Raw genomic sequence first — 25,818 nt, forward strand, 5'->3', positions numbered from 1 at the left:
TCAGCAAGCGCAGAAAACTCCGGCATTTTAGCGATGACTCATCTGAACACCTCTGATTGGTCATTGCATTCATAAGCTCAACAGCATCATGTGTGATTGGTTATGATGAAGCGCTTTACAAACCCTTCTGTCTCTGGCTCAGCACCAGCCAGCAAACACAGATCTGAATTTAGCAGCTGGTGATATGACTCGCTGAATGACCTAATCACACTGATGTGATTGTATTCAAACTGTATTTAATATAGAAAATATTAATCGCAATTTTTTTCATCTTTTGGAAGCTGCATTCAAAATCCACTTGGCTCAAAAATCTGAGGGGGCACGTTCCCCCTCACTTTGAATGGGCATGATGCCTCTGACAAGCAAAACCAAATTAAACCCTGTGGCTTGTGGCGATATATTGATGTGTAAAACGACACGAAACGATTGGTCTGTGCAAGAAACTGAACAGTATTTATATTTTCTTTTTTATCTCTGATTCAAGCAATGTCCGAATTGTTCAAACTGTCCTGAGCGTATTCTCAACAGCAGGCATGTGACACTTCTTCTTCCTCTTGCTTTATGGTGGATCGCATTACTGCCACCAAATGGAGCATTGACACTCTATCTACAATCCCAATCAGGAGTTTCAATGGCCCACTTGAGAGATAGGTGGCGGTAATCCACTTATAAGTCTGTGATCTGCCATAAAGCAAGATGAAGAAGTGGTGTCAGGTACTAGCTGTTGATAACATGCTCAGGACAGTTAAGACATTGCGGTGAATCAGAGGTATAAAACATTATCAATACTGTTCAGTTTCTTGCACAGACTGATCGTTTCGTGTCTTTACACATCAATATATCGTCACGAGCCACAGGGTTTAACATTTTGTTTGTGAATATTTTTTTGTCTCAAATCCGTGATTCCCATCCACTTCTATTATATGACTGACAGACTGCAATGGTTTGTGTTCTACTAAAGAAACAAAGTCACCTTCATCTTGGATGCCCCGGAGGTAAGCAGATAATCATCAAATTTAAAATTTTGGGTGAAGTACCCCTTTAACTGCGTAAATCTAAGAAAAATAACAATTTTATATACCTGTTTTATATTACCTTTTAAGATTTGTATTTAAGCTGCTTGAGAGAATCAGGAAAAATGTATGTATCTTTGTTTATTGTTCATTCAAGATAATAATATTTTATTAATATAATATTGTATGTGTAATATAATATAAGGATTCAAAACACACACACACAGGACAAGTCGTGATATATAAGTGAACTGCAGTGCTACAGCAGAGGTCACCTCCATTTTTGTCGAATCTGCAGAAACAATTATTATTGTTAGAAATGTGTACTACATATTCGTGGTGTAAATACTTAAAATGTATCACACATAAAATACAATTATACGTTTTTAAGGGACGTTGTAACTATACACGGTTATTTCTGTTATTTGAATGTTTTTCTATTGAATATTGACGAATGTGCTCTTGTTTCACCCCCGTGTGACTGAAACAGCACGCTTTCAACATGGCTGCGCCCGCAGAGAGCACGGATGCCTCATTCTCAGCTACTTCGAGTCAATCGGCAACTGTTTCAGCAGCGGAAAATGTTCCACTACAGTATAGTCTTATCCTGGATCATCTTATCGGTGACAAAAGACCAGTTAAAGACTTGAATCCGACTGTCATGGGTGCTTTACCGAGTCCTCAGAAAACAGAGGAGCAGAAGATGATCGAGAGGGGAATGGAGAGCTGCGCGTTTAAATCACTCATAGCGTGTGTCGGAGGTAATTCCCTGTCAGACAGTCAGAGGCTTTGAAACGATGAGATATTTCCATGATCAATGTATATTTCATTCATAATCGTAACTAGCTATGCAACAGCTCTAATGCAGTGTTTCTCTCTCCTGCAGGGTTTGTGTTGGGAGGTGCTTTTGGTGTCTTCACAGCCGGTATTGACTCCAACGTTGGGTTGGATCCCAAAGACCCCCTAAGGACCCCCACAGCTAGAGAGGTTCTGAGAGACATGGGACAGAGAGGAATGTCATATGCTAAAAACTTTGCTATCGTGGGTGCTATGTTTTCATGCACGGAGTGTCTCATAGAATCGGTAAGTGCTTGTCTGTCTGATCACCTTTCAATGTGCCATCTATTTTTTTCTCTAGTCAAATCAACGCACATGTTTGTATTCATGTATGCAAAGGAAAGCTGCTAGCAAAAACAATTCGATTTTATTTAGTCAAGTTTTATTTCCCACAATGAAATTAATATTTAAACTTCATTTTAAAGGTCCAAGATTTTTTATTTGTCACATACATGGTTACATGGAGAGTGTATGAGCAGCAGTAAAAAGTAAGTCAGGTCCGCTCCATGGACAGTGCAGTTATTAAAGAATACAAACACAAGTAAATAATATATAAATATGGTATGGAAAAAGGAAGAGAAAAGTAATAAAACAATGCTTATAAAATAAAACGTGCAGGACGGTAGACTTAATAAATATTATAAACTACTACTGATTATTGTTTTACAGGTGCATCTCATGTCTTATTTGTAAATACTTTGCATCTTAAATTTACTTTCTTAGGATATGAAGGAAAACTAATTTGTTTATTGGAATATTCTTGATCACTCAAGCCTCACTTGAAAGCGTCATCAGCTGCACACAGTTTTTATATTCTAACCATCTATCAACTTAAATGAACGAGTAATCATCATTTTATACTGGTATAGACTCTAAAATACTATAGAATAGTATACTGTGGGTTAATGGCGCCACCTAGTGGTTCTGTGTTTGAACATTCTTCCTGCTCATCCATTCCTTGTAGGATGTTTTGCAAAGATTTTTAAATGGCTCGTTTTTCACTACTGATCCTCCACCTGATGAATGGTTTTCTCTTTTCTAGCATCGTGGGAAATCCGACTGGAAAAATGCAGTGTATAGCGGCTGTATTACAGGAGGAGCCATCGGATTCAGAGGCAAGTTTCAATTAGGGGTTAAAGAATAGAAAGGGTTTAAATGTGTTGAGTTGTTATCTGGACTATATGAATGAGCTGTTCCTCTCTTCACTAGCTGGTCTTAAAGCTGGAGTTCTGGGCTGTGGAGGTTTTGCTGCTTTCTCTGCTGCCATTGAATACTATCTCCGATGAACACCAGCTTCAGGACTGTTGCCGTGTACTGTGTAATGACAGGGGACACTGTGCAGTCTTCTTCTGTCCCAGCAATCAAGAGGCATTCCATCCTTCCAGAAGAGATTCGGTTGCCTGAGTGGACCAATAGGACATTAAACTCCAGCAGAAGTCGTTTATTCTGAGGGGTGTCTTGATCATTCTGTTTCCGACCACCTGATGAGGCACATCACCTTAAAACCTCCTAGGACAATATTCGCACATAATTGTGCCTAAAATGTCATGATTTGTGCTGTTTGATGCAGAGCTAAATGAGATCTATGTATAGTATTACACGTTGTCTGTGAAAAAAATAATAGAGTATTTACTGAAGAATGGTGTAATGGGTCATAAAATCTTCATTTTTGTTCACACTTTATGGTATGTACCCTAGTAGTGTTCCAGTGAATTATTAACACACACAAACACACTGCTCAGTTTAAAAGAATTCACCAAATCAGATTTATTTTCTTCCAAAGTATTGTTTGGATTTACAAGTTTCCAGAAATGAAGCTCAATCAAGTGTTTATATTAGTTTCACTCTGTACCCCCTTTTCAAAAAAGGAGACTTCTTGAAATGTCATTCTACAAACACAAACGGAAACCTAAATATATGAAATCTGATACAATATATGTGTGAAAATCAAAATGTTATCAAAAATAAGAGGCAGGGAGTGCTAAAGGTTGTGCGTTAGGAAATCCGAATGAATTCATGCTTCGAGGTCAAGCTGACATGGGCAAGGGAATGCATTTTCCTCACCAGGGAACAGATAATGCAAACATGCTTTCTGGCTACTTCCCAGTTCTCTGAAAAGGTTCCTTTCCCACCGGCCTCTAAACAAGATCTTTTAATGCTGAATTGAGTTTGGAGATACAACCACGGAATGTGTTGGAAAATAAGTACATTTTGTTATAGCTTTTTTGGACCATGCAAAAATCGAAACACTAGTTGTGTAACACGGATTTAAACTGACCTAAGATTAAGCCCGCATTGTCCGATCGTGTCTGTTTTATGAGGAAAGGATGCCGTACGGAAAACTGGGTAACATTACAGACCTTTGGAGTTTCGATTTTCTTTAAATTAGTTTCAAGATTGCAAATATAAAGACAAAACAGCAAGCGTACAGAAAATAATTTTAAGACTTTAACAGAAGCATGTTTAAAGGACAACGTTAGCTGTAACAATTTACTCAAATTATACACTGAAATCAAACCTACTGGCATAAAGAATTGAAGTATCTATTACACTGATACGAAGGTTTTTCTTAGTTTTATGTAATGTATTTGAACATAAAAAAAGTGAGCGAAGATGGCCACAACCTTGAACACCGCCTGCCCAGGGCTGCTGTGCACTGAGCTTGTATCAATATCACTCACAACTTTAATACAAGGCACTGTATTTACGATATTCCAGACAACACATGATTTGGGGGTAAAACAAAACTTTTATAGATATAATCATATTTAATATAGCTTGACTTCCTATCCTCCAGACTTTTCTGCATGTATCTTCATCCATTCCTGTTTCAACCATTTACAGTAAACTATAAAGCACCCAGCCTAGTCTAGTTTTGATATGTGTTAAAAATCAGAACAGCTGATAACAATTTCTCCACTTCAGTCCTTCTCACAAAACCTGTTAAAACATGTCCAAGTCTCAGATTTAAGAAAATCCATTTTATGAGCAAAGCCTTTTTTCATGACAATTAAACACTAATTTCTCATCACCACTGGAAAAACAAAAACATTTTTTCTTAAAGCTGACTTTAGAAAGAAAATTGGCTTAATGCTATTCATTTATTTATTATTATTATTTATTTATTTATTTTTACAGATTTTGGGGTGAAATAAGATCTGGACATGTTTTAATCAGATTGTTTTAATCAGATCGTAATTTTCAGTAAAATATTGAGAAATCCAAATATTGTGAGAATTCAGTGAGAAAAATTCCAGTCTTTTTTCTGCCAGAAACTGACTAACGCCTGAGCCATAAGCACAGCCAGTCCTGTATGGATCTGAGCCTCTGTGGATGGCAAGTGAGGGGAACGGCAACGAAAGTTTCACTACGTGTTACTTGTCTTTAAAAAGTGCCTAAGAATCTTTGGTCTACCAAACCCAAAACTGTTATAGGCATTTTCCAATTAGAAATGTTGTGTCTTTTTGTAAATCACAGTCTCATCTTTCATCTCTAAACAACATTTGATAAATGATAACATCTTTATCAAACCCTGAGCTGAGAGAGGAGGCCTTGAAGATACTAGACTTGTATTATTGTATAATCGTATTATTTTATTTTTTTCAAAAAGAAAAAAAAAATGGATTATCAGCATCATACACAGCACTGCAAGTTCAAGCATGGCATAAATAAGCCTAAATTTAATGATTTATGGTGTAAATGAATGTTAAATTAAAATGATTTATGGTGTATTAATGTTCAATGCTTTTGAAACTTCTGAATATAAACCTGTTTATATATCATGGATTTACACTACACGGCCAAAAGGTTGTGAACATAGTTAATGCTAGGCCCCTTTATTTAATTGACATTTAACATAATTGTGTGCTTCCAACTTGTGCGTCAGTTTGAATCAAAGAATTAAATATGTTAAAGCAGCAAAGGAATAACAATCCCTGTATTAATACCCATATTTATATATATTATATTTGAAATGCTTTTGGCTTTCAGCCATATAGTGTATTTGATATATTATTGATATGTCTTATGAAGACCAGCCTAACCTATAAATGAAAGAGTGAAAAATGAGACAATGTTGGCTATAGTAGCAGACATCAGTAAAAAATGAAAAAAAGCATGAACATAAAAAAAAAAATTCTGAAACATAACATGCATTATGATTAATATGGACAACTCATCTGCCAAATGCTTCCCACTTCACAAAAACTAAGAAAATCATAGGGTTGCCATAGACAATAAGCAGCAGCTTGAAAGACTGCATAGTTAGCTTTGAAAAGTACTAAAGCTTTAGAAAGGGGGAGCAAAACACACATTCTCTCTCTTTCAGTCCAGCAAAGACCCCGTTCAACCTCCTAGAGAGTCAGCTGGGAGATTATACACACTGTTATATCATTCTTTTTCTTTCTGTCTCTCTCTCACACACACAAACACACTTGCTAAAGGCAACCTTTAGGTCCAGTTTGTCTCAGAAACACTAAATAAGAGTGCATGGGTACACATTGAGCAACATTTTAATCTGACAGTTCTGCACTTCTGAAAGTGCTTAATGGAATCTGGAAGTAACTGTTAACAAAAAGCCAAACTGCATTTATATGGCATCCAGCCTTCACTAAATGTATTACGAAAGATGCTGCAGGTTGTGTTAAAAGCCCTGAAACAAAGGCTTCTGAATTCCTTGCTAAGCCTACACTTACACAAGCTCTTATAAGCCACAGATTATCCCTAAAAATGACCCTAGGCAACAGCAAATCACCCTTTTATATGGCAATATTTATCAATGTAGAACTAAATAGAATTAATTTACAACTCAAACTGTAGGCTCAGTTAACAGAACGATAAAAATTAATGCTTCCATCAAGAGCATTTCACACTTCAATCTCACAAACACCATTACTAGGGTTCCCAAATCTTTTTTGACCATTGAATTTCAGTGACTTTTCTGGATAAAATTTTCTAGAAATGATTTATTAGACATTGTAATCATAAAGTGACATCTAGCGAAAAAAAAAAATTCAGCCGAAGAGCTACACAAATTGTACTGACTAGAGACATGATGAATTTGAAAGACTTTTTATGACTTTTTCCACACATCTCAATCTCAAATTTAGGATTCCCTGACTTGTTCCTTCTTCTCAAGACTGTATAAACCCGGTATTACATACTTTAGATATATAAAGATCAGTTTTCAGAGTAGGCTGTCATGCAACTTTCTATCTTTACCCATGTGTTCACATGGGCTATCCACCTACCCACAATCTATTGCTCTGAAGCCCAATGTTATTGCTTTGACTACTGCTTGGAAATGCCCTCGGGCATCATGTGGCCTAAAAGAGATGCCAAGCGTTATGTGCTCGCTCTTTGTACCTTGCAAAGACCTCATCCCCCATACACTTGAGTCTTGTCTATATCATATAAACATAATGGCTGACTCTCTACTGCCTTCATGTGGATGGGAGGTCTCTGGATGCTCAAAAGGCCCAAAAAGCGAAGCAGAATTCATTAGCAGCCTTCAGAGCGAAAAGGGCGGTGTGTGGTAGAGAAGTGTAAACAGTCACAGCAGGGCAGTGTGTGTGCAAACACACAGAACTCTAATGAGCTGTAAACAAGAACAGCAGAACTGCAGCCATGGAAATGCTTACCATGTGACCGGAGCTTTGTGCCGAGTGGGATGTGATCTGAAATGCTGCGTGGATGTGATTTGAAATACTGGGGTTTAATCCAATGAATTTATCATGATATAACATATAATAAATCCCCTAGTTTAAACCAGTGTATTTTTGTACTTCAAGTATACAGGGAAAGCATTTCACATGGTACAAAACCCAAAAATAACAAAAGTAACAGATAATTCAAATGACTTTCAAAGACACCAGTCCAAACTGTAACAGATACTCCGATCAGAGAAAGAAAAGAAGGTTACGGCCCTCGATAACTGACCTAAAAGATGCTCCTTAGAAGTCACTGTAGTAAATCCAGTGTGGTGGCATTGTTACAGCCCCGTGTGTAAATGTAAGTGTGCGCATGGAATGAAGTAAAGTGAAGAGGAGTAATAAGGATGTTTCTAACATGAAGTCTTGGTTGTACTTTAACAGTAGTAGATGCAGTGCCGTAGCCTTCAGCTGTGATGTCGGTTGATTGTTTGTTCTAGATAAAGACAGACCTTCACTAATCAGCCTTGGAGATATCTAAGACCGGCTCGGGCGAGGACAGCGGAGAGGCCTGGTTTTGCGCATCCCGCTGCCGCTTGTACAGTCGGTAGCCTTTACGGCAGAGGAGGACGAACCAGTAGACCTGCGGTGCCAGGATGCAGAGGCTGCCCAGTTTGGTGGAGAGCGGCAGATGGAAGAGAACGCTGTAGAGCGGGATGCCATAGTGGGAGCCGTAGGCCCAGTACATGTAGGGGAAGAGTGCAATGCGGCACATGAAGAAACTCAGCAGTACCATGCCACCATTAGCCTTGTGCAGCCAGCAGTCCTGCAGCCCCAGCTACAGGAAGAGACAGTAACACAGAAGAATGAGAGGAAGAGGAAAGGTAAAACATTAGAGAGACAGTTCAAGTGTCATCATTTACTCACACCCATTTTGTTTCTAATCCATAAGATTAGCCTAACACAAATTAGGATGTTTTTTATGTCCATAATGAATGAAGATCCAGAAAGGCCATAATAAAGGCATCGTAAACCAAATCCATATGAATCCAGCAGTTTAGACCAAGGCTTGTTTTATATTATGAACAGTTTAAGCATATGCACGGTCGAGCTTCTGTGTTTTCTATATGTGATGCAATCTATGTATGTGTGTGCATTTATCAATTTTTACATTTGAATAAAATACCGATTTGAATTGGTTCAGACCTGGATTAAACCACTCAATTCATGTGGATACATTTTACAATGCCTTTATGAACTTGTTGGGTCTTTATGTCAAAGCATCAGCTACTACAGATGTTAGGGCAGCTTTTAAATGCAATACCCATGACTACCAAAAGGGGGCATGTGGAGGCATATAATAGATGCATGTCTGAAAGCAATTTCACTTAATCACTCCAAATAAACAGAAACCAATACTCAGTATAAAAATAGTTAGTTGGGAAAGTACAGAGAATGGAAAATAAGTAAGCACATATAGCAGGGACATCACATAATGAAGTTTGGGGTCATTAAATAAATTACAATACAAAAAAGGATTTCGTTTTAAAAATTGTGAGAATTGATCATTCAAATTATTCATTATTATAATGATTATTATCACTTTGTCCAATCAAAATGTTCCAAGATTGTAATCCAAGATGGGACCATTTCTGGTTGAAAATAGCAGGAGAAACATAAGCAAGTATTTTTCACTTTAAAGCAGGGACACTGCGGGATTGCTTGGATTGTTTGGTACTCTGCAGACGTCCATCTCTGTATTTAACCAACACATTTATCATGACTAAAGGAACCATGTAAAGTGTTGACTGACAGCTCTAGGAACAGCACTATGAAGGACTGCTGAATAAAACACACAATCATGTGTTACCTGAATGAGGATTTTACCAAGTGAAACAAAAGGAGTGCTGAGCTCTGTGAGGAAGAGGCAGCCAATGAAGTAATCGCCCTGGTCCTTCCTGAAGAGCTGATGTACACAGAGAGACCAGAAAACACAGTCAGCACAAACATGCACACACACACATTCTTCCAGTGTGATATCAATAAGGGTGTAAATATGCAATCCATCAGTCCATCTAATTAATAGATAATGGAATTTAATAACTCATAATTACTACAATAAAACCCAGTTTATACTACCGTTCAAACTGAGGTCCGGGAGATGTTATGTTTTTGAAAGAAGGCTTTTCTGCTCTTCAAAGCTGCATTTACTCAATTAAAAATAGAGTAAAATTGTAAAATATTATATCAAATATTATTACAACAAAAAATAACTAGTTTAATATATTTTAAAATTACATTTATTTCAGTGATGGCAAAGCTGTCATTTTCAGCAGTCTTTAGTTTCACATGATTCTTCAGAAATCATTCTAATGCTGATTTGAAAATGGAAAATGGTGAAAACAATTTGAAAATGGTGTGCTTAAGTAATATTGTGGACATTTTTTTTGAAGATGAATAATAATAATAATAATAATAAACATTTTACTGAACCCAAACTTTTGAACGGTAGTATACTGCCTTTTTACCAAAATAAAATTCTTCACATTTTTTTTATCCCCCTAAATACAGACACCCAATTTACTTCCTGCAAAAAATAAAATGAATAAACCAATGAAAATATCTAAATTATTATTATATTTTAGATTCCATCATAAATCATTAAACTAATAATGACACATAATAAACAATGGTAATCTATGTATCATCTCTAGTGACAAATCTGGTGCTTTACATCACAACCCACACCTCATCGTCATTGTCCATCTAATCATCTGAGGCTGAAGTCATTCAAACAGCAAAACAGTTCAACTAAAGCCACAATAAAGTTGTAGATAAGACAAACAAGGGAAACAGACCTTCATGAGCAAACAACGAAAAAAAAAAAAAAAAAAAATACACTAGACAAGATGTACAGAATGGTGTTTCTAAAGCCCCACACGATGTGTAGGAATTACTCTACGACTAGTTTTGTGAATGGTCCACATATATGTGATATGATACACAGCAGTGGATATGGTGGATCAAAGGTGTGTAATGTGTGTATAAATGTAACAAGATAAGAAGGATCAGTCATCTGAACCCTTCCAGCTAACCTGCAGCGTAATCTAAACCACACTGTTTGCAAACTGAGGATATGGTTTCTATACTGTTTATCAATACTTTAATTGTCTATATATCCTCTTTTCCCATGCAAAATGCCCTACTAGATATTACTGTAGGGTAATGCATTAAATAATGTACATTTCATTATTTTGTGAAATGTTATATATCTTGTATAACCCACTGGACAGCCAGATGTTTTGCTGTGGTGGTCTGGGGCTTCGTCTCTCGCTCCCATGCACGTCAAAACCTCTTTGTCTGTGTTTGTGACTGTGTTTTGTGGGTCATTTTGAGGAACAGGAACACAAAGCAGCGTGTGTGAGGAGGTAACTGAGTAGCAGCTGTGTGTGAATAATGGAAGCGTGGGTAAAGTGATCTCATATCACCACTGACAGCCCAGAGACACCAAACAAAAGACCAGGTTTCCACCGCTGTGTGTGTGTGTGTGTGTGTGTCCCACTGCATGTTCAGTGTAACTGATGCTATTAAGGTAGTTGTTTCTCATGGATCAGGTACTTAAAAGGACAGAAAAGTACTGCATCCCCCTTTTTACATTCCCTCCCAATTGGTCCTGGCTACAGGTGGAGGTGGTTATTTGAGATGGCCCATTATTCTCTTTCCATCATATTATTGGCTGTCAGATCACTCATCCTGTATATCTGTCCTCTCTCTTTCTCTCTCACCAGAGTCACAGGCAGTAGGATGGTGAGTAGTGCAATGTGATGGAGCACCAGCAGGAACTCTTTCCTCACAAATGAGTTGACGGTTCGTAGAGAGTGGCTTTTATAGTCCTTGTGACCTTTGACCCGGAAGCGATAGTAATGGCTGAGGTACATGGCGAAGATGTCATATGACATGTAGGGAACGCCATACCAAATGACAAAATAGGTGGTCAGCCAGTGTCTGGAACAGAAGATGAACAGAACAGGTGAACAAATCATGTGTGGAGGGATTTCAGACTGTTCATTCCTAGCTTGTTAAAAAAAATACCTTTTAATTAAAAAAAGCATTATAAAAGTCTGTATCTTATTTTTTATTTTGTTTGAAAAAAAAAAAAACACATTCCACAAAAGTATCAAGCAGCACAACCGTTTTCAACACTGACAATAATGAGAAATTTTTCTTGAGCATCAAATCAGCATATTAACATGATTTCTGAAGGATCATGTGACACTGAAGACTGGAGTAACGATTAAAAAAATCATCACAGGAGTAAATTACATTTTAAAATATTTTAAAATATAAAACAATTATTTTAAATTAAAATCTTTCCCTCATAATATTATATTTTACTGTAGGTATTTCTAATCAAATAAATCCAGCCTTGGTGAGCATAAGAAACTTTCTTTCAAAAAGATTTAAAAAATCGTACCGAAGCCAAACATTTGAACACTAGTATGCTAACTAGATTTTCTGAAGAAAATGAGTGTTGTTTTCTTATTGCATATCTTGTGGGTGGTTGTCAGGGTGTTGCTATGCAGTTTGTGAACATGTGCTGATCAGTTGTACCTTTAAGTGTTTCTATATGGTTTATTATGGTCCTTAGATATGATTCTCAAAGTCTAGTAGCTTCAGCCGGGTATGGATTGCAGTAGACAAACAAACAACTTAACAGATGTGTATTTTATAGGGTGTAGCTAGAATGTGTCATGTTTATTTATCACGTCACTATGCACTAGTAGCAATTTCTACTGTCTAGGCTACAGAAGTAGTCCATGTGAAATTTTAGATCATACATTTACATTTACCGTATGGTATGATGAATTATATTCATATCTTTGAGTAAATGGATAAAATGTTAAAACAAAAGTTTGTTAATTAGGACATAAAAGACAAAAACAGCACATTTGTCTCCAGAAAATGTTTGGGGAGTTCCTCAGTAGTACAAGTTTAGACATTAAATATGCATCATTCTGATTTGATTTGTTATTAACTTTATACAAGAACAATAGATGTCTAAGGTATACACTCATTTTTGTTAGCCAAGTAAACGTGTGTGTTTACGTTTCTGAACACCAAATCAGCAACATATTACACCGATTTTTAAGACTGGAGTAATGGCTGCTGAAAAAGGAATAAATTACATTTGGTGAGCATGACACTTCTATTACAAAAAAACTATTTTGAAAAATCTTTCTGACCCCAAGCTTTTAAACCACGGTTAAATTTAGTTTGTTGTTATTGTGGTTTTTGTTGCAAAACGGAGTTATTTAACAAAATGTCTTAAGCTGCCTATACAATTAAAGCGAAAGATAACCACAGCAAAAACTGCATAGCGTGTATTTAAGCTAGCATCCTCTGCTCCCCATCCACTTCCATTGTGTGGAAAACAGCAGCTAGGACATCCTGTGAAATACCTGGGTGAATAAATGATGACAGAATTCTAATTCTAATTTTTGAGTGAACTTTGCCTTTAACACTCACAGTGTCATTGGATGCTCTTGTCACTCAGGATCATGGCTGTGCATGTGCTCAAACCAAGTATTAAGCCTTTGGGGGATTAGCAGAGATGTCGGGAGGTTTCTCTAGGCCTGACTGGCAAGTGCCTTCTGTGGATTACCCTGTTATGCCACAAACATTTCACCCGCCCCACAAACAGGTGGCAGAGGCTGAAATTGCAGGTGTCAGATTAATGCCAGGGAACGGCACAAAGGAAAGAAACAGCTGTTGCCCTGAAACTCTGTGTACCTAATCTCCTCCTCTGTGTGTCCTTGGGGTGGGGGCGGAGCCAAAGGGGTCAGCAGATGTGGCGTACACACAGAGGTAAGCACGGTTACCCTGAGGCTGTTGTGATTGGCCATGGACATGAAGAAAGGCCTGGGCAGGTAGGCTCTAATGGACCTCCTTCTTAAAGTGACATTGCACCACTTTTCAAGATCAACCTGTTGTTTCACTGTAGTGGTGCTTTACAGCAAGTGATTGCAAGCTGATTTCCTATTTTGTAATGTAATGATTTATTTTTATAATTTATGTGAATAGAATGTACTCTTAAGTTTGAAACATTTATTTGATAAAAAATACAGCAAAAACAGTACTATTGTGAGATATTTTTCAATGTGTTTTCTATTTGAACATACATTTTAAGATATAATTTATACCTGTGATGCAAAGCTGAGTTTTCATTTCATTTCTCCAGTGTCACATGATCCCTCAGAAATCGTCCTAATATGCTGATTTGCTGCTCAAGAAACATTTCTCATTTCTGCATGATGTTTTTGTGGAAATGTTTTCTTCGATGAATAGAAAATTCAAGAAACCAGCATTTATTTGAAATGTACTACTTTGTCACCTCGTGAATTTTGCTGTCATAAATTGAATATCTCTTTTCGAAATAAAACTACTTAACCCTAAACTTTTGAACAATAGTGTAGAATTTAATTGCAATTGGATGCTGAAAAAGTATAATTATTGACAGGCGCTTTATTTCTATTACAGACACTTTAGGTGTACGGGTGTTTTCTAGTATGACTGGAACACTGTTGACCGATCATTATCAGGCTCGGATGGATCTAGATCCATTTTGTCATTACCTTTATACCTAGGCTACTTGCATTGACACAGGACAATATGATCCTTTGCTTCAGAAAAGTTCTCATGCACAGTGAAAGGTGTGGCAAGGGATGGCCAACTTACCGGTCCATAATCACATTGCCTTTGCACGAGGACACCACGATGATGCCAGCGGTGGTGGCCATAAAAGCGTGAATGGATGACACCAGCCTTCAAGAGAAAGAGAAGACAAATTCATGCAGGTTACAGCATACTTTATTATCTTATTAATTTAAATATTTCCACCCTAGAAACTGTAAAAGTGAAAACCTTACTTTAGTTATCATGTAATATTATAAAAAAAATCTTTATAAAGTTCCTTTGAAGCATATACCAGTGAATTGGACATTAATTTGAAATTGATTAACTAAATGCCAACGTTTTCAGTGTATAACATCAATTTCAATCTGTCCTTCACTCAATCCTGTCATATGACTTCAACACTCTTGCACATATCATATGGACCACTTTTTTTTTTATCATTTTGGAGTTTGACAGCCCCAGTACTTTAATTATATTGATGTGTAAGAATATTCTAACACAAGTCTTTGTTTCAAAAGTCTATATGGATTTTTGTTGATCTGAGCTCCTCTGTTCATCAGAGAAGGGTGACAATCGTGACCTGACATCCATGCCCGAGTTACGCGACAGTGCTCGCTGTTGCTACTGTGTTAATCGAGGTTAAATGTTAGAGTCAGCCAGGCCTGAAAAACATCCACCACAGATAATGTCAAACTGTTTGTGTGTGGGAAAGATAAAGTGTTTCTGCTGTACCCTGACATGTTTTTTTGTTTTTTTTTCCCCCACACACTGATCCATAAGTGACCCAGGAACCACAGAGGGGTTACAATTACAGGATACTGTCACGACAGGACACTCATTTACCAAATGGTCACCATTCACTAATGTGATGACCGTGTACGTAAGCACATTCAGTAACCCAGGCAAATATTTGAGCTTGATTTGTTAATAATAGTCAGAGGTCACGTGATATATATTTATATATTGTTTTGGAGATTCCCAATTTTGAGATGGGGTCACCTAGTCACAATATTTCCAATCGTGTCTCACTGGGTAACTGTGATAATGAATCAGGTAAATTAAAGATTGATTTGGATGATTTACTTGTTGAAGGCCTCCAGAAAGACTGGAACAAAAAGGTCAAACGACAAAAGAAGAAAGACAAGCGTCGAGAGAAACAGAAGAGGAGATCAACCGACGGACCAGCAGAAAATCGTTTCTAAGATAAGAAGAATAATTCGACTGGTGCGAAGACAAGAAGGCATGAATAAGAAGATAATAAAAATGATGAGAGAAATCATTAATTGTATTGAGTTGGTTAATGTTGATTTAGAGTTACAGTCTCTGGCAAATGGAATCGAGGCCTTGAGATTGCAAACCTCTGTTGCAAGACCAGAAAACCCTTAAAAGGTAATAATGAGATATATGAATTGTTAGACATCAACTTTTAAAAAGGCAGTATTAAGAAATGTATGATGTTAACATTTGCTCAACAGTTGAGACTGTCACGTACGCCAGTTGAGACTGTCACGTATGTTTGCTTTTTGCTAAGATAACAATGAGTGTGCAAGGAAATGCATCTTGCAATCTGGGTTGCAGGATGGACTTTCTTTCTAAAAAAATGTATTGTAATGTGTTTAATCTGATTAACACAGGGAGGAGGATGCTGTGCAGTGTAGCAATAGTTACTTACTTAGCCTACGCCTTAAGATTTTGTAACAGCTTAAAGAAAAGATTAATTTGCTTTAATGGAAAGAAGATAGAGCAGCAATTACTTAATGTATGTGTGCAGAAGAGGGGTTGCCAAAAAAGGAAATGTTAACTTCCTGTATCCATAGCAACCCGACTGTTAGTGTGTGCGTGCAAGCGGATGTGTTAATGTGTTTTACCAAAAGGAGGCATCCGGAAGAAATGATGTATTGTTTTTGGGGACTATATAATGTTATGGTTTGGACACATCCCCTGCCGCATCTCGGGGTGAAGACTTACGCTTTTACTTTTGTTTTTTACTTGTTAATATTTTGCTTATGAGTTAGTGTTTAAAATAAAGCGAAGCCATGTACAATGGTGATGCGTAAAAACCTTTAAACAAGTCTCTGAGTAATTTATTACGAGTAAAGTTATTATTCTAGTTTGTTCCTGATTCTGTATTGCCAAGCTCTGCAGAGGCAAAGACTCAACTGAGCTGATCTGGTTCTGGTGGGAAGAAGTGCAGAACTCTCCATTGCCACAGAGAAGACATCAAAGGTAAAAACAATGGTTTAAATTGCCTTTGCTGGTTTGAAATCTGGATGTTTGGAGAGAACATCTGTATATTTCTTTAGTCAGATAAAATTAACACAACATGGCGCCCAACGTGGGGCTTGAATACAGGATAAAGGATGACTTGAAAATAATAACAAGCGTAATGTATTGACACTAGAAAGTCCTTACAGACCACGACCATTGTAATAGTCCAGAGGGACTTGTTTGTTTTCTATATGCTCGCGGAGGCTAGTAGATAGACCTAATATAGAAAAACAGAAGGCTCAGTGTAGCCAGAAGCGAGGAAGGAGATCTTGCTAAGAGATATAGCTAGACTCAAAGTAGTCCAGAGGGACTTGTTTTTTTTGTCTTATATATGCGCGCACAGGCTCATAGATAGACCTGATATAGGAAGACAAAAGGCTTAGTGAAGCCAGAGTAGAGATCTTGCTAGAAGATAAAGTAAGACTCTAAGTGAGTAAAACATGGATAGGATGACGACGGTCAGCCTTGTTTCTCATGATTTAGTTAAAATGCTGGAATTGATTGATCCTACACAGTGTAGGTGTGGTTCAGATCAAATTCCATGGCATAAGATAAGAATGCTAACTTCAGTGGTTAATCTTAGGATTTATGAAGGAGCAGAAATCCCACCCTTTATTTATTCAAACAGAGGAGAAAGAGTTTCTCCTAAAGTTAGAGTGTTTGATGAATATGGGGGGGAAGCCAGAAACATTCCAACAAGAGGTTGGGATGATCTGGATGAGTAGATACTGGGGAAGTGCCCAAATGTGGATCGGTAGCCCCCGGTTCTATGCCCCACCAAGAGGGGAATAGAGATGCTCTAGACCTAAATGCTCTGCAGCCGGAAGTGCCTGAAAGCCCAAATGATGAGTCTGAGTCGGATAGTGAAGAACCGTTTAAGACTTATTTTGGGGAAAGGTAGAAATCTAATTATCCTGAAGGAAGGATATTAGAAATTAAAGGAGGATGCTTTTGTTTTGATTAATCCAGTCAATAAAGATCTCCAGCACAGAAATGGGGTAGCTAGTGCCTTTAGAAGAAGGGCAGGCTAAAGATTACAGGTTAAATCAGACAAAATAATAGAGCACAGAAAAACTCCTATAAAGAAAGACGATGTAGTCTTAAAGAAAACAGGCAGACCTATGGAAAACCTGTAATATACTCAATAGGTCACAGAAAAGGTCAAAATAGTGATATAGCTGAAGAATTAACAGCAGATTTTAACTTTAGACACTTTGACTGACAAAATACACAAAGTAGCCAGGGATAATAATTATTACTCAGTGGCTATGCCAATAATCTCAGGGGGGATTTTTTGGAGTTAATGAAATCACAATGGGTACAGCCCTTGTAAATGCATTAATAAGAAAAACGGATAGAACTAACTTGCCCAAGTTATGAAAGATCTTTCACCAAGACCCTACAGTCATAGAGGGAATAACTCAGAGAGTTAATGAAGACCAGACTGCAGGAGAGGTGAGATCAGACCAGGGAGTTAGTAACTTACCCAGACCAGGAAATGCCATGGCAGAATTTTTAGAGAAAAATTCAGAACCAAAATGGCCAGTAATAAAACGGACAAGAACCGTTAAAGGGAGGAAAAGATAGGGTAGAAAACCCTTTCCCTAAACTAAAGCTAGGCAAAAGCTTTGAGACATTCAGGCTAGGTGAGGGATATTATAGACCCACACATGCTAGGGGTAGAAAGAGAGAAACTACCTTAGATACAATCAATAAATGGGATGATGAATATGTTCCAGGTATAAAATGTGGTCATTTATAGTCATTACTGAATGGAGGAGATGCTAAGCAAATCCTCACAGACACCACATTGACACAGTGCACTAAAAAAGCTATTTTGGCTCAGAAAGAATAGCACTCAGAAGTAGTACAGTAGAGAATTATGAGTTTGAGGAATAGTATTCTAATGTAGGTCCTTAAAGTGACAGAGGATGAAAGTGTAGTTCAAAGAAGTGATAGAAATATGATAACTACACTAATTAGAGAAACAAGGAGACCTAGAAGGCTCCGTTTCATAGAAGAGACAGCTGAGTCACAGTATCAGTCAGAGGAGGAAATAGTGCTGCCAGCTGAAGTGAGTGCACTAAATCAACATCTAGAAGCATTGCATTTAGGTGCACCAGGTCAAAAGGTACATACTCCTAGACAAACTGAAAATAGTGCAATGGAATCCGGAGTAACTCTCTGAGAATTAATGGAAAAAATATCAGGAGATTAAATTCTTAAAAAAAAAAAAGAGGCCAAAATTAAAAATAACACCGTAAAAGGCAAAGTGAGGGAACTAGTCAGATATGGTAAACGGATGAAATTATCTGGCAGTCAGTATACTCACATAATTTGGCTGAGTTTGGCCTGCATGGAGGGAGAAAATTAGTTAAGACTCTTGAGGGGTTAATTCCTACTAATAAAAAGGAAATTGAGCAGGAACACTTTGAAGAAAAGTGATGTACATTAGGATTATTGACAGCCTGTCAAGAAATTGCAGAAAAGTTGTAGAGGGGATCCTAAGACAAATTTTCAAGGTGTAAAGAGAAACGCCCGAAATAGGAGCAAAAGTGATTTTTCTTTATGGTCCAGAGACCTACCCTGAAGAATTAGAAAGGGCTCTAATTCAATAAGACAGAAATAATTCAGATAGACATAGAAAAATCAAGTAGTAAAACTCAGAGGCCTAAAGGCCCAACGAGACGGTCAAGTCGTGAGAAGAAGCCCTACAACCGTTATGAGGTGGAGGGTAGATTCTCCCCTCACCCAGAACAAAAACCAGATAGGAACTGGAGAAAAGGGAGAAACAGATCTATCCCTAAATAAATATTATTTGGAGGGAGAAAATATAGGAAAAAATTTATATTAAAATAGTGGAGAGAAAAGTAGTTACTTCAGTCCAGAAAAATTGAATAAATTGAGCCCAGAGGAGAGACAACAGATTATAGAAGAGAGACTAAAAAGCAGGCCCGAAACAAACAGGCAGGGTAAAAGGTAGCTGACAGAATAGCAGAAGTCAGTGTAGAAAAAGAGGAAGTCCAGCCAAAGAGAAAGTAGAAGAAGTAAAAATATTGATTAATCAAAGATCATGTAGGCTTTAAGCCAAGACAATTTCATAGTGCAATTTTGAAAGAAATAATAATAATATATCAGAAATACAGCTCACAGTTTACATTAACATTTTATATTCACAAAGGATAAATAAGAGCACTTTAAACTGCGGTGACACTTTGTTTCGGCAGTCTGTTTTTGGGCATTCTACTGGCGGTGGGTAGCTTTGCAGCCACATGTCAACCAACAGTTGGTGGAGTATTAGTAGACTGCCTGCTTAATATCTTCTAACACTTTCAACTAACACTAACCCTAAAACCTATCCTGACATTCTGCTTTGAGAGATTATGGATGTGTGGTTGCGGGGTTGCTTATAGTTGGTGGGGTGCCTGGAGTGGACAATCAGGACAGGGTCAAGTCAAGGCACTTGTATTTATATAATGCTTTGAACAAGAAAGATTGTGTCAACGCAAGTGAACAACATTTATTTGAAAAACAGTGTGTCAATAATGCAAAATGACAGTATCTGTGCAATCATTTGCTATCAAGTCAATGATAGAACTATAAGTGAAGTAATCCCAATTTAGCAAGACAGAGGCAACAGCAGCAAAGAACCAAAACTCTATGATAGAATAAGAGGGGAAAAAAAAAAACCTTGGGAGAAACCAGGCTCATTCAGGAGACCAGTTCTCCTCTGACCAGACAAAATAGAGTGTAACTGAAATAGGTAGAACAGACACTAGATATGTTAACAGAGACAGGTCTTAAACCTAGTGGGAAGAAAATGGAAATTGGAAAACATGAGATAGATTTCCTAGGGTTTAAGCTTGGTAAAGATACAAAAGCTTTAACAACAATTACAAGAGCTAAGATAGAAGAAATACAGCAGGCAAGGTCCCCCAGAAACAGGAAGCAACTTCAGTCATTGTTAGATACCTTGAATTACATTAGGGAGCTAATACCTAAATATTCTGAGGATACTACAATATTATATCAAGGAACCAAGGAAGGAAAATGGCAGTGGATTGAGCAGATTGAGCAAGCTAGATTAAAATGAATTAATATCCACTTAATAGTGGTGCATTAGAAAGAAGAGATGAGACTTTTCCTCTATACATTCAGGTTGCTGAAAAAGAAGAGGAAGTTACTCTAACAATACAAAAAACGGAAGGGGCGACATCCTATTGCATTTTTGACACACCAGCAAGAACCAACAATGAAAAGATTTGATGAGAACAGTGCTGAGAGAATATTAGCAGCTGTTTGTAAGAGACTGTTACAGCAAAAAGCTGTAGCAAAGGAACAACCAATAGTGATTTTCTCTATGGCAGGGGAGCTAGCTAGGTTAAAAAGGAATCTAGTGATGAATCAGGCTCGCATCAATAGCCATAGGTGGGATCAATGGAGTTTAATTCTTGGAGACAATCAGTTAGATTGGAGGAGAATTAAACAGAAAAGGAAGGATAAGATTACTAGGTATCATGAGAACCATAAGCACTTACCCAAATATTTCACTGATGGAAGTGAGAGGGGAGAGAAAGTTAAGTGGGGATACTTAGTTAAATTTAATGGACAGCTGATCACATCACAGAAAGAGGAAATCCAGGGGACCGCTCAGTTAGCAGAAGTAATAGCTGTTGAACGTGCCCTACAGAGGGCTGTTGAGCTGGGTCATACAGAGATTGTCCTGACATGTGATTCAGAATATGTTACAGATGGGATTAACCTGGAGCTAGACAAGTGGAAAGCTAATGACTATCACACAGCTAAAGGTAAACCAATGGCACATAGAGATCAGTGGAAAAATATAGCCAATTTACTAGAGAAAGTAAAGGCTCATGTTTATCACCAGGTTAGCCACACACAGCAAACTAATGAGTCTGCTGAAGGAAATAGACAGGTAGATAAACTTATAGGTCGAGTTAAGACAAAAGAAATAACAGAGTTATTTCAGAAACTGCATAATGAGCTAAACCATCCCAGTGTTAAAATGATTCAAGTGGAGCTTAGATTAAGAAATCTAAACATTCCTAATTGGAGGAATCATTACAGGGAGGTGAGGAAAGAATGCCAGGTATGCAGGAAGTTTATGACAGCTAAGGGTTGTGAGGAAAGTGAATTACCAAAGGAGTATCCTTCACAACAGATTAGCATTGACTTTGCAGTGCTATTGTGCCCTAAGACTAAAAAGGGGAACTGCTATTTTCTGCTCGCCATTGACAACCACACTAAGAAAACCATGATATGGCCTTTAAGGTCAGCGCTCGAAGCAAAGGTAGTAGAGTGTTTAACAGAATGGATTAGGTGGCAGGGACCAATGGAGAGTTTGAGAGCAGATGGCGCACATAACATAAGTGGGAAACTAGTACAGAAATTCTGTAAAGAGAATAGAATAATACTAGTTAAATCCATAGCCTACCGTCCAGAGACAAATGGAATTGCAGAACGTGCAATTAGAAATGTTAAGGAATGGTTTGCTAAAAATAAAGCCTTAGGTGACTGGGATCAGAACATTGATCGGTGGTTATTACACCTCACCAGGTACAATACGGTGAACCTGAAAGAAAGGGAGGTTAAGAAAAACACAAGGTTCGATGTTGGTGATGAAGTCATTATAACACGAAGGCACAAAGTAGGTAAGTTCTCTGAGGGGCTGGGTACTGTTGATAAAGTGAAAGCAATAACAGGGTCCAATACAGTAGAACTAGAAAATAACGGAATCCAGAGTAATAAGGATTTAGTAAGGAAATAAATAATGGAGAGAGTAAAGTCCATTATTAATCAAAAAGGCCTAATCCGGGTGGAGCATGGTAAGCATGGGTCAAGAGCATTTCTATGGTTGGAACCAGAGATGAAAAGGTACCTTGGCTATGAAGGAACATATGCCAAAGCAATAGAAGTAACAGTACGACCGTTCTGCTGTGTGATATGCAATCAACAATGTGCTATGCAGAGTCTATCATTTGGTGACGAAAAGAAGGACATGGGTGCAGAATGGTTGATGCATAAACAAACTCACACAGAGATATCTGGAGTACTGATTTGTGAGAACTGTAGGCCAGGACTCCCCAAGTTGAGAATAGATTCCTATAAAGTGTCTGGGAATTTTGGAGAGAGATGCGGTTGCACTTGGGATGGCACAGTTTTGTGGTCATGTATGGTCTGTAAGGCAAAAGAGAGGACTCTGATGTCCTCTAGGTCAGTTTGGGAGACGCTAAGAGTCCTCAAACCACTGGGATTATTCCAGGAAGGAATAATGACCAGGTTCTCTAGACATCCTTATATTGGGATGAGAGAACATGAAAGAGAGGCTTTTCTTGGAGCAAGAATGCCTATGGTTCCCAAGAATGGGAAAGGAACTAGGAACAAAACTCTTCTAGGGAAAGAAGATTTTGCAAGAGAAATAAAAAGACAGGATCGAGAAAAGGATCTATCTTTTACAGACATTGAGTCAATGAGATGGGAGCTGTCATTGTGGACACAACCCATTTTAAGATGTTTCCCTGTGGTAGATCCTAAACAAGGGTCTCGAGGGAAGGTTGCCTGGATTTATGTAAAAATCGGTGATCAGTGGCAAGTTCGAAGCTGGGGACATCTAGCGGTAGAACTGGTACAGGGAAGTGGCTGGTTGAATAGCCCTCCCTATGAGAAAGACTTTAGAGCGACACAGCCTCGTTCTAATGTGACAAAGGAGAAACGAAAATCTACAAGGAAAGAGAAATTTGTGCAGTTAACAGTGTCCTTAGTAAAAGACCTGGATAAGCACAAAATTTGGTGTCCTGAAGATGAGACATATAAGTTTGTAAGTTATTATGATAACGAGCAGATCACAGAAGTACCAAGTGAAACCTTTACTGTTGTAATGCATTTTAAGTTGAATGTATTGTCATGTTCACACCCTGATTATGATTGGATTGGGGGATTGGAAGTTGAGTTACATGATAAACAGCCAGAGATAAAGGTTATCAAAAAAGGTATATTTAGGAGGACTAGAAGGCTCATAACTGGGCCTCAGAACTAACCTCTACTTACAGGAAATGAAGAGAGCAGAGTCACTCGAGAGCCTCTCAGAAGAGCTGGGGGAGGCCAAAGAAATCATCGAGAGGATGAAGAAACAACGGCGCATCTGCAAATGGATGAGTATAATACTGTGGATGTTAATAATTCTAGGATTATTATTATTAATATTAATTAGAGTGAGCTTTGTTCTAGAGTGGAGAATTTTTACTAATTCTTTGATATTAGCTGAGATTTTAGTTCAACAACAAAATGTTTCAGGATTTGAAGTTTCTGTATGGGCAACTGTTAAAGGAAACAGAACTAAAATAGAGAACAAAACAATAGGTTTTTGGAGATGGCTAGATAATCTCCATGACAAGAAGAATGATTACTACATGGTTAGAAAACCAAAGGTCAAACTAAAGAGCACTGTAAAAATAAAACATTGGCACAGTAGTGACATTGAAGTATATGAAGAAAATAGTTTTATCCAAGAACAAGAAGGGAATAGGACTATTAAATATTTTATAGGTTCTACCTATAGAACAAGTGAAAATGAGGAACTAGGGGGATGTTGGATATTTAGATCAGCAAAAGATTTTAACCCCTGGACAATAAGACAGTGTAAATATAAAGGCACTGTTAAAAGAAGTAAGAGAGATAAAAATATGGATAAAATAAAAAGTGCAGCAGGAATAAGGGAAAATGTTGAAAAATGGATAGAAACCAATGGTATGTTATTTAAAGAAGGAAATTTCATTGTGTTAACGACAGTAAGAGACCGATCAGTAGGATCAAGAAAAACAGGATATGCAGAACTAGAAATTACATCTGAAACTAGAATTAGTTTAGAGTTAAATAAAACCGTACCATGGATATGGAAAAGGAGATTAGCTTTACCTAGAGTAAAATTTAATTTCAAAATAGGTTACTGGGAAATAGATGAAGTTAAATGGGAAACTGATGTATATCTAATCAAAATGGAAATAAAAGAAACATTACAAACAGAAATAGAAATTAAAAACTATTATGAAGATAAGGTGAAACAAATAGAACAATGTGTTAGAAAAGAAATGGGTAAAAAATACCATGGACAAAAATACAAATACATTAAGACTGATAGTGTTGATTTTTCCTATGCTCACTTTTGTGACAAAGATGAAGAGAATATGGACTGTGATGATTTCTGTAATGGTACAGATCCAATCACAGGGAATAAAACAAATGAGAACTTAAGTATAAAGAGAAGGTTATACTTAAAAAGATTAAACCTTAATCGAAGGAAAGACAAAGAAGGTATTTATAGAAACAATTTAGTTTTCTTTAGTGATGCTGTTTTTGGATTATTAGGAAATGAGTGTGGGAGTATAATTGAAAAATGCTCATCAGGACATGATCAAATTACTATTAATCAAATAGCATCAGTGTTATGTTATTGGAGTAAGGGAATAGTTCCCTTACCTTGGACTTTTAAGAGAAGTAAACTGGCTAACAAATATGAAATGACTTATGGAACTGGAGGGGTAATAAGAATCGTTAGTAGGAACCCTCAGTGGAAAATGTTTTATGGACCAGTATATTATGCAACAAATAGCATGTTAAGGTATAGAGTTCCAAAAGGAGGGAAAAATGTACCCTTAACCAAATTAGATGCTATAGCAATTGATGATTTGTCACTAACAATTGAAAGGAGAAATTGGAAGGAAAATTGGTGCAAAGCAAAAGATAAAAATTATTATCTGGGTTTAGACTGGTTGAGAAATGATCTATGTAATACTAGCATAGAGATCAAAGGTCAGAAAATAAAAGGAGGACCAAGATGGTTTGAAGATCCTGGAGAATTTGTGAAAAAAGGAGTGGAAGGTGTGAAAAAGGCAGCTGAAACTGTGTTTAATTTTGTTACAACGGATTTATGGAGTAGTCTAATTAATCTCTTTATTAGAGCCGGATGGTAAATTTTTATATGGGGGATTAATTGTATTAGGACTAGTTATCATAATGGTTATTATAAAATGTTTCTGTGCATCTCTAGGCCAAAGAATGATGTCCAGAAAAGACAATGGAGATGTATTAACGGTATTAGGAAAATTAATAGATTTTCAAGCTAAAGGGCATAAACGTATTAAACGAACAAAGAAGCATGACTTAGAAAAACCGTTATTGTAGAGAAACGTGGCATACCTTAAAAAGAAGCAAAAAGATAGCCATTAAGATAATGAAGTTTAAGGAAGTAGGTGGAGTAAGAACGTATATATTGTATAGAGAAAATGAGACGTTTACAACTATCCGTAGTTTCACTTGTAACTGGACAAGACTAACTGGAT

The 25,818-nt window shown here is 37.3% G+C and overlaps 3 protein-coding genes across 3 annotated transcripts; 2 read left to right on the forward strand and 1 right to left on the reverse strand.

The window, feature by feature from the left end:
• The first annotated feature begins 869 nt into the window (after positions 1–869).
• Positions 870–3,495, forward strand: LOC113081490 (mitochondrial import inner membrane translocase subunit Tim22-like). Its single transcript, XM_026253555.1, has 5 exons — positions 870–995; positions 1,504–1,774; positions 1,900–2,096; positions 2,893–2,965; positions 3,060–3,495. The coding sequence occupies exons 2-5, from the start codon at positions 1,516–1,518 to the stop codon at positions 3,134–3,136; spliced, it is 606 nt and encodes a 201-aa protein (XP_026109340.1). The 5' UTR covers positions 870–995; positions 1,504–1,515; the 3' UTR covers positions 3,137–3,495.
• A 97-nt stretch (positions 3,496–3,592) lies between these two features.
• On the reverse strand, positions 3,593–14,359 carry LOC113081479 (protein FAM57B-like). The gene is made up of 4 exons (XM_026253544.1): positions 14,234–14,359; positions 11,284–11,503; positions 9,369–9,464; positions 3,593–8,336 (listed from the first exon to the last, which is right to left on the reverse strand). Exons 1-4 carry the CDS (start codon positions 14,293–14,295, stop codon positions 8,016–8,018), a joined length of 699 nt encoding a protein of 232 aa, XP_026109329.1. The 5' UTR covers positions 14,296–14,359; the 3' UTR covers positions 3,593–8,015.
• Positions 14,360–15,152: 793 nt separating this feature from the next.
• On the forward strand, positions 15,153–25,456 carry LOC113081446 (uncharacterized). Its single transcript, XM_026253524.1, has 2 exons — positions 15,153–16,417; positions 23,530–25,456. The coding sequence occupies exon 2, from the start codon at positions 23,533–23,535 to the stop codon at positions 25,447–25,449; it is 1,917 nt and encodes a 638-aa protein (XP_026109309.1). The 5' UTR covers positions 15,153–16,417; positions 23,530–23,532; the 3' UTR covers positions 25,450–25,456.
• The last annotated feature ends 362 nt before the right edge of the window (positions 25,457–25,818 follow it).

The sequence above is a fragment of the Carassius auratus genome, chromosome 5 (genome assembly GCF_003368295.1).
Source record: "Carassius auratus strain Wakin chromosome 5, ASM336829v1, whole genome shotgun sequence".
Classification (NCBI taxonomy): Eukaryota; Metazoa; Chordata; class Actinopteri; order Cypriniformes; family Cyprinidae; genus Carassius; species Carassius auratus.

Coding starts and splice junctions, on each gene's coding strand:
- LOC113081490 (XM_026253555.1), top strand. CDS start 1,516: ATGGCTGCGCCCGCAGAGAGCACGGATGCCTCATTCTCAGCTACTTCG. Junction 2,097..2,892: donor CGGAGTGTCTCATAGAATCG/GTAAGTGCTTGT, acceptor TCTCTTTTCTAG/CATCGTGGGAAATCCGACTG. Junction 2,966..3,059: donor AGGAGCCATCGGATTCAGAG/GCAAGTTTCAAT, acceptor TCTCTTCACTAG/CTGGTCTTAAAGCTGGAGTT.
- LOC113081479 (XM_026253544.1), bottom strand. CDS start 14,295: ATGGCCACCACCGCTGGCATCATCGTGGTGTCCTCGTGCAAAGGCAAT. Junction 11,504..14,233: donor GGCAATGTGATTATGGACCG/GTAAGTTGGCCA, acceptor CTTCTGTTCCAG/ACACTGGCTGACCACCTATT. Junction 8,337..9,368: donor TTGGTAAAATCCTCATTCAG/GTAACACATGAT, acceptor CTCTTCCTGTAG/CTGGGGCTGCAGGACTGCTG.
- LOC113081446 (XM_026253524.1), top strand. CDS start 23,533: ATGAAGAGAGCAGAGTCACTCGAGAGCCTCTCAGAAGAGCTGGGGGAG.